Source organism: Electrona antarctica (genome assembly GCF_951216825.1).
Source record: "Electrona antarctica genome assembly, chromosome: 5".
In the NCBI taxonomy this organism is placed as follows: Eukaryota; Metazoa; Chordata; class Actinopteri; order Myctophiformes; family Myctophidae; genus Electrona; species Electrona antarctica.
In genome coordinates, this window is record NC_136810.1 from 47566249 (window position 1) to 47578810 (window position 12562).

The window sequence follows — 12562 nt, forward strand, 5'->3', positions numbered from 1 at the left end:
GGTTCATGTTGTGTCATGATATCAGGCTGAACCCTGCTCTCTAGTGGTGACCACCTATAACTGCAACCTGTGGTAGTGGCCCAAGCAAAATACTGCATAATGGCTGACATAACATATCTTCTCTCCTGTGGTGGAAAAAGTCTTCACATTTTACTTGAGTAACGGTATCAATACTGCACTATAGAAATACTCTTTCAAAGTGTACTTGAGTAAAACTACAAAAGTATTGGCTTTAAAATGTACTTAAAGTACTCATTATGCAGAATGTCCCATTTCAAGTTTTCAAATGTATAAAAATCATTTTAAATATTTGAAAATAGCAGATCTACAAGCTCACAATCCGTTGCGATTTTCAAATGGCTGAAATGTATATAGCGAGACCCGAAACCCAGATGACCTTGGGATACATCACTGAGGATACGTCCCAGGTGCATCCAAGCGATCGTTCTGAGGTATTCTATTTATAGTCACACCAGGTATAGTCTGGTGACCACCGGAGAGACGGGTGACAGCCGGAATGTAGACGGCACCCCGGGAGCAGTATGGGTTGGCGCCCCAGCCTGCATCCTCCGTGAGGAGGAAGCCCAAAAACCTTCGATGAGGCCTTTAGGAGGGCCATTCGAGCCGCAAGCGGAGCCTGCAGTACCACCGTTGCCCATGTGGAGCCTGCAGAACCATTGCAGCTCAATAATCCACCACTCCTGAATGAAGTGTCTGGTGCTGGGAGTCTGGTGCAACGCACAGGTCCTGGCGGTACTCCTGGTGAGAGCAGGAGTGGACCTGGTGAGACGTAGGAGGGGCCCGGACAGGAGTCAACCCACAAAGCCTAGTCCCTCCACATGCCAGAATTGTACCTCCCAGTCCCGGCAGAGTAGTCCCGGAGTGGATCCAACGGATTGTGTGGCCCTGGTCTTTCCCTAGTGGGTCTGATGGAGGGTAGCTACTGGGACGTAAGTCGGGACTTGATCACCCCGGCTGGGTCACCCGAGTGAGGGGTATGATGTTCGCGAGACCCGAAACCTCGATGACCTTGAGATACATCACTGAGGATACGTCCCAGGTGCATCCAAGCCATGTATTTTCGTTCTGAGGGCGGAAGTGGTTATAATGTATGTTTTGTAATAATAATAATCACAATCAATAAAGTAACTAGTACGTAAGTTGTAACTAAAGTTTTGAAATAGCCTAAATATAGTGGAGAAAAAGTAATATTTGGATCTGAGATGTAGTGGAGTAGAAGTACAAATACCTCAAAATTGTACTTAATTAAGTAAATGTACTTTGTAAATGTTACTTTCCACCACTGCACCTTTCTTCCAATGCTAATATGTCTCCCACTTTCCTTCTGTCCTCTCCTACTGTCCTCTCCTACCTGCAAACCTCTACTCATCTCTTATTCTTAACCGTAAGGAAGTTCAGCTTGGTTAAATTTGTGTGAAATCGAGAAACCGAGAAACCATGACATTGACATTTTTGTACTACTTTTATTTATTTGTTTTACTACTTCAGAATGTACAGTAAGCAAAGAAATGTTTACAAATATTCTATTCTTTCTCTTTGTCGCTTACTCTCACTCTATATTTCTCTGTCTCTTGCTCTGTCTCACTTTCTCTCTGTCTCTTACTCTCACTATCTCTCTGGTGCTCACTCAGGGAGACAAGTGTTTCCATTTCTTCCAGTTGAAGAACATCTCATTCTGTGGCTGTCATCCAAAACACAACAAGTGAGTCAACTGCTGCATGCACTGTCTGCACAACTTGACCCATTAACACCCATTTTGACCTGAGATCAGATTCTAAAAATATCTGAAAAAGCTATGTTTCTATGTCAGTCGTTCTTCGATTTTTCAAAAATAGCAGACCTACAAGCTCGTAGCGCGCCACTCGGTGGCGCGCTATGAGCTTGTAGATCTGCTATTTTTCAATAGCTAAAGCATAACATAATGCTAACACCAAAAGGGGTTCCCGCCCAAAATGGGTTAACACCCATTCTACAAATGTCTTCTAAATCAGTAGTTCTCACACTTTCAAGATTTGTCCATTTATTTTCAAAAAATGCAGATATACAAGCTCGCAGCACAGCACGAAGTGACGGACGGCGGACGTGCTGTGAGCTTGTAAATAGAGGGTATACACGTGACATCATCATCATACCCGGAAGTTATGCGGGAATGCCTAGTACTGAGTGGCAAAAAACTACTTTTCTGGCCTTGATAGCCCATACTGTACATGCAAACAGAAAAGTCTTATCTGATTGCATCAAACGACGTTAAAGGGGAATTTCTCCCTAAACCTTTTGTTATAAAAGTAAGTTGATAATTATGTATATTGACCAAAAATAAATATAAAAAAATAAATAAAGATATAGGGGAGCTGAAGCTGCAGCTGGAGCAGAAGCTGGGGCTGGAGGGGTCTAACACCAGCTCACGTAGACCAGGAAGAGTGCAGTGTCAACAATGCGTGGAGTGTTGCTGTCACATCATCTAGAACAGATGTAAACAAAAAACAAAAAACAATTGCGCGATTGAATAGGAGTTCTAGCGTTAGACCCCTCCAGCCCCAGCTTCATCTCCAGCTGCAGCCCCAGCTCCCCTATATCTTTATTTATTTTTTTACATTTTTTTTGGGTCAATATACATAATTATCAACTTACTTTTGTAAAAAAAAGGTTTAGGGAGAAATTCCCCTTTAAACAACATTGAACTCACTTTGCCAAGTCACTTTGCCAAGTCACTTCGCCACTCGATTTCCCATTCCCTTAATGCATGCGCATACCCTCTATAGCCAATGCTTGTGAATAGCCAGTGCATAAATGTAATATGACAGATGCTTTCCGGTTCTAAAGGGTTGTTAACAAGCACTAGTGACCCAGTGCAGTGTGTACTGTCCCACCTACACTCACATGGACAAATAACAGTGTCTTAAACATTTTGAAACGAACTATTTTATGGTCATAAATAAAGTTTCATGTGTCATTTTTTTATACAAGTTGATTTGGCTCAGCCGATTTTTCCGCCTTCGTTGTCATTTCCATTGAAAATATTTGTGTATCATGTCCCTAATTTAAGTATGATTCTTATTTTCCTCGCGCTACCTCCTCTGTGACCTGGCCGCTATCGATGTGCCTGCAGGTATTTTGGTTTCATCTCCAAACACCCAGACCAGGAACGTTTTGCCTGCCACGTGGTGATGTCAGAGATGACATCGCTGCCTCTAGCTGAGTCTGTGGGGTGAGACCGCTCTCTTCTTCTCTCCCTCTCTGTCCCTCTCGCCTCCCTTTACTCAGCGCACCATGGTGTGTGTTGTTAGCTTGTAGATCGGTTCTTGTCGGTAAAACACTGTCAAATTAGAGAGCATAAATTAAAGTTAGGATTAAAGGGATAGTTCACCCAAAACACATTTGTTCTATTGATTAGAGAAACTCTGAAAACTCTGTGAGACTAGGGAAGGAGTCTGGGAGATAGGTGGGTTACTGCTCTAATGTTCATAAGAAAATTATAATTATGGACAATCAAAATCAGTTAGAAATAAAAAAAATGATATGGTGCTATAATTAAACGTAATGTTGATATGGCATGCTGACAATCAAGAAAATAAAAACATTGCACTTCATCTCAAAAAGGTTACTGTACCTGTACCAACCCCCTGGTGTAGAATATACCATAAGGTGAGGCAGGTTATTTTAATGGTTTATTTCATTTACATGGTTTGGGGTAGATGGATCTGTGGCTCTGTGTTCTCAGAACACCATTCAGAACAATACAGAACAAAAACCAAAAGACTGACCGTTCAACAACGCAACTAAACAGTACAGAGTGGATATAGACTCTCGGGCACAGTGATGCGTCAAATTTGTCACATGACACTATTCTAGGTTGTCTCAATTCATGTAACCTTTTGGACATTCCTTAGTCTTCTCTTCTCTTCTCTTCTCTTCTCTTCCTCTCTTCTCTTCCTACTTTTACTTTTACTACTTTTGCTATTTGTACTGCTACTCATTCTTCTTCCTTCCCCTGTGCTCTTCTTCTCTCCTGTACTCTAGGAGGGCATTCAAGCAGTACTATAAAGAGCACGTTGGCTACTCCTGTCCCACTGAAGACATCTTTATTGAATAGACCTGATCTGTTCTCTACAACATTCTGAATATTCACAATGAGCATGTAAGCCGGGTCTTACAACAACAAACTAGACCTCTACTGTATCCTCTATTCAACCAACTTGCATGGTGGAATTCTTTTTTTTAAATAACTGCACTGAATGGTACGGTACGGTAAGGTAAGGTTTTGACCATGTCTCATATAAATATCTCCTGTGGGCAGTAACACTGGCTTATAATGTATAGTCATCTCACTTCTGTGTTCCGTGCAGTTGAATTAAACTATATACAGTATAGTATATTAACCAAAACTCAACTATTTGTACCCTGCCACATACAAATATCAAGAATTGTTGGACTTTTCAGGCCAGTATTCCCTTTTATGCTACTTTGGGGCCCAAATGTGCACTAATAACGCTATGTTGAAGCCTCGTGACTTTGATGAGTATTTCAATCTCCAAGACACAATAGGATATACTGGACAGTGCTGTAATCTTCTCACAAACCAACTAAATGTTAACTCTTAGCCCAGGGTTACAGTTTCATAAAAAAATGTTTGCACAGTGGAACAGCTAGCGTGAATCCCAAATGGTGCTCTCATTGTGGGACCAAGGTTCACATAGAAGGTAACACATAGAACCGAACCAGGCCCACAACTCAGTTTGGAAGCAGTATTTTAAAAAAGACATATAGTATAATATATATATTATATAATATAAAGAAAATTATCTGTTTGTTATTTTTGAACAAATCAAGATCGAACGATGCTTCCAAAGATAATGGTCTAATTCTCTACTCTCCCCCCAACTGCCTCACGGTAGAATACTAGGCCTAAAGTCTTCTTACCCCTAAACACGACAATCTAAATGACGTTCAGAAGCTAGAGATATGACTATGACGCCTAATTAATATTTTGTCCCACAACTGTGTCTCTTGCTGAAAATAACATTTGGTGATAGACATGGTCGTATGGCAAAGTATACAGTGTAAGGTTGAGTGCCTGATTTATCTTCTTGCTACTTTACGTCTCTTTTCTTCCAAGTCAGTCAATACAATACTAAATCTGTCTGGAAGTGAAAATGCATTCCCCAGGCTCTCATGTTAAGAGCCATTATCTTTAAAACAATAAGGCCAAAACGTCAGTGCAATTTAATATGTGACGTGGTGTGCAACAGAATAGAGCCAGTTGTGAATTATGGGACATATCATACACACCTGGGACTTATTCTCACGCTACCTGCTCAAGCGAGGACCAGTCAGAACAGTTCAGTGACACAATGAACTGTTTCTATCAATTCACTTTCTTGTTAAAGTCAAAGTCAAAGTCGTACGATTTGTCACACACGTTACCGCAGTGAAATTTGTTCTCCGCATTTGACCCATCTATTGGAGCAGTGAGCCGCAGCCAAGGAGCGGTGAGCTGCAGCCGTGCCGCGCTCGGAAATCATTTGATTAGTTGATTTATTGCATTTCAATAAATAGTGATTTAACACAAAATGGTAAAAACACGGAAAAGTTCTTAGACAGACTTCTGAAGAAAATCCTGAACTTATTCCAATGACAGTGAATTGAACCCACCATCGGCTAAAGAACGCTGATCTTGGATCACTTCTCAGGTCACTCAATCGTTTTAATTGCACGTGTAAGGCGGCCAGATCAGCAGTCTTCATACTGTAGCATAAAGACATGAGAAGATCAGTCCAATAGTCACATTATGATCTGGTACTGGCCAGATATATATTTTGAACCAGATTGAATCCCTTACAGTAGGATATACTGCAGTGCACACACACATTTCTGTATACACTGGGAGAATATGAAATGTCTGTCTTTTTTGACAGCTCCAGTCAGCCACTTCAAAGAGCTAAATATCATACTGTACTACTGTATCTGCTGGTCCCTCATGAATCCAGCCAATGAAACAATAAGAAAACATTGGTTTATCATCATGATTAAAGGGGAATTTCTCCCTACAACTTTTTTTACAAAAGTAAGTTGATAATTATGTATATTGACAAACAATAAATATTAAAAAATAAATAAAGATATAGGGGAGCTGGGGCTGGAGCTGGGGCTGCTGCTGGGGGGGGTCTAACACCAGCTCACGTAGACCAGGAAGAGTGCAGTGTCACTGTCACATCATCTAGAACAGATGTGAACAAAAAACAAAAAACAATTGCGCGATTGAATAGGAGTTCTAGCGTTAGACCCCTCCAGCCCCAGCTTCATCTTCAGCTGCAGCCCCAGCTCCCCTATATCTTTATTTGTTTTTAATTAAAAAAAAATGTCAATATACATAATTATCAACTTACTTTTGTAAAAAAAGGTTTAGGGAGAAATTCCCCTTTAAATCAGATGTGAGCAGGCACTGTCAGTATAAAGCCTGGACTGAATTCCATAGTCTGTTACAGTAAATACCAGTGCCTACTTTTTGTGCGTGATAATGGCTGTAGTCAGTATTCATTGTTGATTTCAGATTGCTCCGATCACAGAATTACAATAGGTAGAAGAGAGTTATTCCAATAAACATTCTTGCATCAGGATCTGGCAGATTCACATACTCGAAGATGGCTGTAAAATTCCATTTATTTATACTCAATAATATATTACACTTCACCCTCCGCACGACGGTGTCACTTGCCAAAAAGAGCAGATCTTCAAGCTAACACATTGCCTTGAAGATCGGTTAAGGTCCATGGTCAGGACCACATTTATAACTGGAGAATGCCAGTCAGACCGTTCCAGCCATCTTGACTGTACCACAAGAGATTACTCTGATCCCATTAACCAACAAAAGACTCTTCAATGGCTTGTTCTAATTCTGTGATTCCTCCATTGTTCAGATCCACTGTCTGTATATAACTGATCAGTAGAGATATATGCTGTATAGATATGTATGATGTTTGTAAAGGAGTTATTATTATTGTATGCTATAGTGGTATGACCGAACCCTGTGTGTATCAATGCATGATATCACTGTTGTAAAAATGTAGAAAAGAGACACAGGAATATGATGATGGTGTATTGGTGGTGTTTCATGTCAATAAATCATGTTTACATCTGCTCTTGGACAGTCTCAGAATGAACAAATCTAAACGGATTGAATGGTCTACTCACTTTATGTATTCCTCTCCAACAAAAATGGGCCTTGTTCATTGTCCCACTTCCATCTTTATTAGTCATGTCAGGAATGGTCACCATAAATAATTTATCGTTATTTACACCAATAAATATATATTATACATTATACTTCACAATTGTTAGTAATCGTACGGGGGTGGCGCTTGCCGACACAAACTAATTTTCCTTCAAGAAATGTGTCATGTCACACTACAGTGTACTGTATATGTTAAGCTTACCTGAATTCATTACCCTGTTCATACAACTCATTTTAGGGTTAAGGTTTGTAAAGGCTTCATAATATATATGCCACTACACTTCACTGAGAGTAATTTCATCTCTGGATAACACATTCATAATTTATTGATTTTATAGCAGTGTTTTCTTCAAGTGGTTCCCAAAGTGGAGTTTGGGGACTTCTAGAGATACTCGGGGGGGGGGGAGAGGGGGTTCCAGGGGGTCCGGCTTGCGAGCCGAGCCAAATACATAATAATTTGGGGTCGGGAACCCCTTTTGGTGTTTCAAGCATTCTGTTATACTTTAGCTATTGAAAAATAGCAGATCTACAAGCTCATAGCGCGCCACCGAGTGGCGCGCTATGAACTTGTAGGTCTGCTATTTTTGAAAAATCGTAAAAATGCGGCACAAATCTTTGAATATATAACATATAACATAATAATTTGGGGTCGGGTCCTTGACATGAAAACATTTGAGAACTACTGCTTCACGTGAAACATAAATCTCTAAGCCATCTAAATGGGCTGCAGGTGGTTGGGTGTTGATGACATCAGTTCTCCGAGGAGTCCGTCTCCTCTGTGGAGCCGTCGCTCTCCACCTCCATCTTCCTCCTGTGGTGGATGTTCCTCCTGGGGGAGGCCTTGCGTGGCACCTCCTTAAGCCCCCCTCCTATGGCGCTGCCGCTGCTGTTACTGCCGGGACTCACTGAGATCTGGGAGATACTGGAGGAGCAATTTGTCCTTATTTAAAGTAGTATTATTCAATAATATAATATAGTACATGTCTGGTCATACAGGCTATATTTACGTATTCTGTGTGTGTGTGTGTGTGTGTGTGTGTGCGCGCATGCATGTGTATTGTTACTGTATGTAGTCTCGCGTAGCCAGACGATCGCAATCTAAATTGAATGTAGGGGTTAGAACAGCGCTAACAAACCTACACCTAGCTGCTTTGGAAACCAATCCTGACATCGTCTCAATTTGAAGAGCTGCCCTATAGTCTTTACATTGGTTCTGCAATGGTGTTATTGTTATTTTTTTTATCTCCCAATTGTTTCCACACAGTGTTAACCCCTACGTTGAATTTAGATGTATAGTAATCGGACGTTTTGGTAGGCAGAGTTCTCCGATTGTCAAGCTACGTGAGACTAGTGTGCATGAGAACTCACAGTTTATCTAGCTCCTGGTCCATCTCTGGATCAACCAGCAACTCTGACCTGCTGGGTAGCGCTCCTGGAGAGAGAAATGTGAGAGGAGGAGAGTGGGAGATGAAAGGACACAGGGAGGAAAGGAAAGGCGTGAGAGAAAGAAATGGAGGAGAAGGACTGCAGAATTTAAACAATTCTTAGTAGTAGCATTGTTATTATATTATATATACCTACCTATGTCGTGGTTGATGGTATCGTGTTTGGCCAAGCTTGTTAACAAACTATAATAAGAAACCTTCTGGCTTTGGTCCAGTATTTCTTTCAGACATGACCTGGAAGGATGACTGCACACACACGCAGACAGATAATGAACACACAAATGCATTTCTGTATCTAATGTAACTGTAGCATACTCTTCACGTCTACAGAAAACAATGAAAGTATATAGAAAAGCTAGACAGAGACGAAGGATCAGGGGTCTCATTTATAACCGTTTGCGTGCACTGCACACACACAATGTGGCCTGATGCTACTTCCAATGCAAAGGTTGGGATCTATAAAAAAAAACTTGATGGCAGTGTGCACCACTGCGGTAATGCCCGATTTATGCTGAAATTCGTGTATCTACGAGTTCACAACGCGTTCACAACGCGTCAGCCACATGCACGTTATCATAGTGTTGGCGTTTCATGCACTTGACAGTCTTCAGTCTATACCGAAGTCCGTCCACTCTCCTCACTCCCAGCAGGTGACGTCACAACCTCAGTCACTTAAGCACAGACCTACAGACCCAAATGAAGGAAGAGTGCAGACCTTTAAAGAGCGGCGAAAAATCTGGGAATCATTAGTAGGACCCACTAATGCAAACATGAACCAGTTCTGTTGGTTCTTAAATGTTGGAATGGAATGTTGGTTTGGGTTCCCAACGCTAAGGTCTGTTCTATAAATGAGACCCCAGGTGTGTTGTTGTGTGGTAAGAAACTGGTGTATGTGCTGTGCGTTTACCTGTGTTTGAACCGGTCACAGAGTCCCTCTATACACTCCACCAAAGTACAGGAGTCAACGCCCTCCTGCTGCTCCTGCGTGTGATTCTCCTCGCCGACCACAGAGGGGAGCTGTTCTACGGAGGTGGATGTAGGGACGATCACTATGTTGGGACTCTTCCCTGAAAGCAGGTCCTGGTAGATGTCCAGGACACCATCTACAAACTCTACAGAGACGAGGGGATGGACAGACACAACAAAGAGAGAAAGAGGCATGTTATGAAGGAGCACTGTGATCATTACACTTGATTTAAGTTATTTTTAACTGAGTTACCAGTGGTGTTAAAGGTGCTAAAAATTACCTTTTGTTTGTTAAAAAAAAACCACACCCGTGTGAACTGAGTGGTGCAACTCCCCTCTCCCTCTCAACCCCCCCCCCCCCCCCCTCCTCTCTCTCTCTCTCTCATTAGCAGGCAACAGTGCAGTACTATCTCTCTCTCTCTGTTTCTGGCACAACAGCGCCCCTACTGGTACTCATTAAAGTCACATAGTCAAACACAAACATAGTCACATTTAACACGGACATTGCTGTTCCTTGGAGTGGTTGCACCACTCAAAAATGTACGGCTATATTCTGATAGTAATCATTGCTAAAGGGTCGCTCCAGTTAGTTAGTAAACAACAAAAAATACATTTTCAGGTGGGACCTATATCTGGAACTATTTACTATTCTGACACTCAAGTGTTACAGTTCCAATTTTGTCTGCTCATTTTCTTATTCTTTCATTACCTCCAATTTCACTTGTTTTTAATAATATCTCCGCGCCTTGACTATATTGCAAACATTTAAGCAAAAAAGCAAAACAACACTCAATAGGCTAATTGTACAGAACACTGCTGTTAGACTTTTAACTAAAACCCAGGAGAAGAGAACATATTAATCTATCCCCTATTTGAACTCCTCTACACTGTTTTAGAATTGAGTTGAACATTTCACTTATTACTTTCTTTAACACATACATTTTTACTTAACATACGTTACATTGTTTAGTTATTAAGCCCTTATGAGCCTGTGTGCAGCCTTATGTCCTCACTCACTCAGGCAGGAACCTGAGTCGAGGCTCCAGACAAAGGGTGTCCGTGCCTTTGCTGTCAGTTTTGGCTCTGGAACGACCTCCGTGAGGAGTTCAGGCTTGATAAATCAGTGTCTTCTTTTAGCTAGTATTTGTACGTTTGTTGATCTATTGTTGCTGAATGTTCAGCCCAGAATAGAGACATTAAGGTTCAAGTGGTTAAAAGTGGTTAAAACATACTTTTATTGAAAGGCCTTTCCATCATTTTAAGTTTTGAAATGTAATCGTTTGATTACCTTAATGTTTGTACATTACTCAATGCACTTCATACATGATGTATGTTTTTAATTCTGTTGCTGAATTAATCTCTACACTACAGATTTATGTAAAGCACTTTGTAACTTTGTTTTGATAACTTCTTCACAAATACAGTTAATTATAATTTTCAGTTGATTACTTCATGCCACTATGGAGTTTAGTTTAAGGCTAAGCTATATCCCAGAGTGTTGTGCCTGCCTCTTTGCCCTCCAGCTACAGCAGAATACTGTAAGAAACATGGATATACTGTAGAAGGTTGACCTTGGTAGTAGACTTGCAGTTGGAAGGCAAAGAGAAAGTCGGAGAAAGACATCAGACCGTCAATGGCGTCGTCCATCAGAACAATTCTACAGAGGAACCAAACAATGAACAGGTATGTGGTAGTACAGTGATCCGTGTGGGATTCCAATCCATAGAATCTAAGAAACCCGCCTATACAAGTGGACAAAGATACAATAATCTATATCACTATCAACAATATAAGGTCAAGGTCAAGTTTATTCATATGTCCCAAACTGGGCACTTCGTTTTACAGCAGATAATAAAAGCTCTCAAGACATTACAAACAGTACAACATACATAACAACAGACATACGTATACATTATCACAAGATACAAATGCTACATTAAATATAAAGTGCAACCAGGGCTAAAGTGCACCGAGAGTAACTACATCTACCTCCTCCTGCTTCCCTTGTTGATGGCTCGGATGGAGGTATGAATGAAAATTTGTAACAGGGGTCTTTAACCATTGGCCGGATGGCAGGAATTCATATTCCCGGTATAGGGGGTGAGAGCTGTCTGCTCTAATACATGTACATATAATGTTGTCTGACGGTCGGCACATCTATTACAATGTAGTTACTGACCTGGCTGTACTCTGCACCACCTCCACAGGGAAGTCTGGACATAGCAACTGGAGCAGGGAGCTGTACTCAAGCATGGAAAGTAAGTCTGAAAGGCAACATGACACACTACTAGAAAACACGCAACACAGAATAATATTGTACAAGTAGGTACCCTCACAAAAACATAATCCTGGTCTCTATATTGCCTCCCCCTGGTCAGCCGGGGTGCCTGATGGAGGGGAAAGGAACTGGCTAGAATAACAGTAGTAGTGTTCCTTCCACGCGCTACGTCCTACCAGGGAATTTCCCCCAAGTCAGGTGATAAAAAGCGGCCTGCTCACGCCACTCCTTATGCATTGAAGGAAGCGTGAGCTCAGTTAAAGGAGCATTCAGTGATTTGGGTGATTTGGAAAACCACCCAGTCCGCCCCGGTAACAAAATGTGCACATGCATGCTCTACAGTGGGGGGAAGTTGCTCTGGATTAAGAGCGTCTGCTAAATGCCTAAATTGTAAATTGTAAGTGCAACAGGCCAACAGCATGTGCACCAAGGCCCGCCCCCACTCGATCATGATTGGAGGAAGGCCCCTCTCATCCTGATTGGATGAAGGCTTTGCCACCCGCCACCAAAACTGAAACTAGGGTTTTTTGACCCCAGGGGCTCACTGGGGACAGGGAGGAACTCCTTATATGGTCAGCACACTCTATAGTAGGGAGGATTATCCAGAAAAAAAGAAAAAAT

General features: G+C 41.5%; 2 protein-coding genes across 2 annotated transcripts in view; one reads left to right on the forward strand and one right to left on the reverse strand.

The window, feature by feature from the left end:
* Nucleotides 1-7158, forward strand: part of LOC306923318 (uncharacterized protein) — a 28988-nt gene extending 21830 nt beyond the window's left edge. The window contains exons 10-13 of the mRNA XM_079501368.1: nt 1653-1723; nt 3131-3229; nt 4042-6033; nt 6428-7158. Coding sequence (XP_079357494.1) covers nt 1653-1723; nt 3131-3229; nt 4042-4114 — 243 coding nt within the window. The 3' untranslated portion in view covers nt 4115-6033; nt 6428-7158. The remainder of the gene's footprint in view (nt 1-1652; nt 1724-3130; nt 3230-4041; nt 6034-6427) is intronic.
* Nucleotides 7159-7906: 748 nt separating this feature from the next.
* Nucleotides 7907-12562, reverse strand: part of cstpp1 (centriolar satellite-associated tubulin polyglutamylase complex regulator 1) — a 6754-nt gene continuing 2098 nt past the window's right edge. The window contains exons 4-9 of the mRNA XM_079500947.1: nt 11843-11927; nt 11235-11320; nt 9605-9809; nt 8834-8943; nt 8621-8684; nt 7907-8174 (exon numbers count right to left, since the gene is read on the reverse strand). Coding sequence (XP_079357073.1) covers nt 8003-8174; nt 8621-8684; nt 8834-8943; nt 9605-9809; nt 11235-11320; nt 11843-11927 — 722 coding nt within the window. The 3' untranslated portion in view covers nt 7907-8002. The remainder of the gene's footprint in view (nt 8175-8620; nt 8685-8833; nt 8944-9604; nt 9810-11234; nt 11321-11842; nt 11928-12562) is intronic.